The sequence below is a fragment of the Austrofundulus limnaeus genome, unplaced genomic scaffold (genome assembly GCF_001266775.1).
Source record: "Austrofundulus limnaeus strain Quisiro unplaced genomic scaffold, Austrofundulus_limnaeus-1.0 Scaffold14253, whole genome shotgun sequence".
NCBI classification, from domain to species: domain Eukaryota; kingdom Metazoa; phylum Chordata; class Actinopteri; order Cyprinodontiformes; family Rivulidae; genus Austrofundulus; species Austrofundulus limnaeus.
Window position 1 is genome coordinate 1 of NW_013966655.1, and position 407 is coordinate 407.

At 38.6% G+C, this 407-nt stretch overlaps 1 protein-coding gene across 1 annotated transcript; it reads left to right on the plus strand.

The window, feature by feature from the left end:
- Positions 1 to 40: 40 nt before the first annotated feature.
- LOC106512799 (C-type lectin domain family 4 member E) lies at positions 41 to 407 on the plus strand (the record flags this gene model as incomplete). The annotated part of the gene is given in 2 exon segments (XM_014001333.1): positions 41 to 146; positions 255 to 407. Coding segments are annotated over 2 exon segments (259 nt in total), but the record flags the coding sequence as incomplete, so codon positions are not given.

A 407-nucleotide genomic window follows, 5' to 3' on the forward strand; every position in this document is an offset into this window, starting at 1 on the left:
CTTTCATCTTTTACTGCTCAGGAGTTTCTGGTTGGAAAAGTGAGAGACTTCGGTAAAATTATTGGTGAATCTTTCTGGATCGGACTGACGGACTCAGAGACAGAAGACAGATGGTTGTGGGCAGATGGATCACCTCTGGATGAAAGGTTGGATCTTACTTCTTTCGGAAAACATTTTGATTTATTTCATGTATTAATCTGACTGAGGTCTGTCAGAGTTAAAATCACCTGTTTTTTCTGTTCATTGTTTTTTAGTTTGAAATTTTGGTTTAGTGGAGAGCCCAACAATATGAGAAATGACCATCCTGATGGAGAAGACTGTGTAGCTTTGAAAGTGATAAAAACAGCTGCTGATCCTAAAACCTGGAATGATTGTCCCTGCAATAGTTTTGACAGAATCATCTGTGA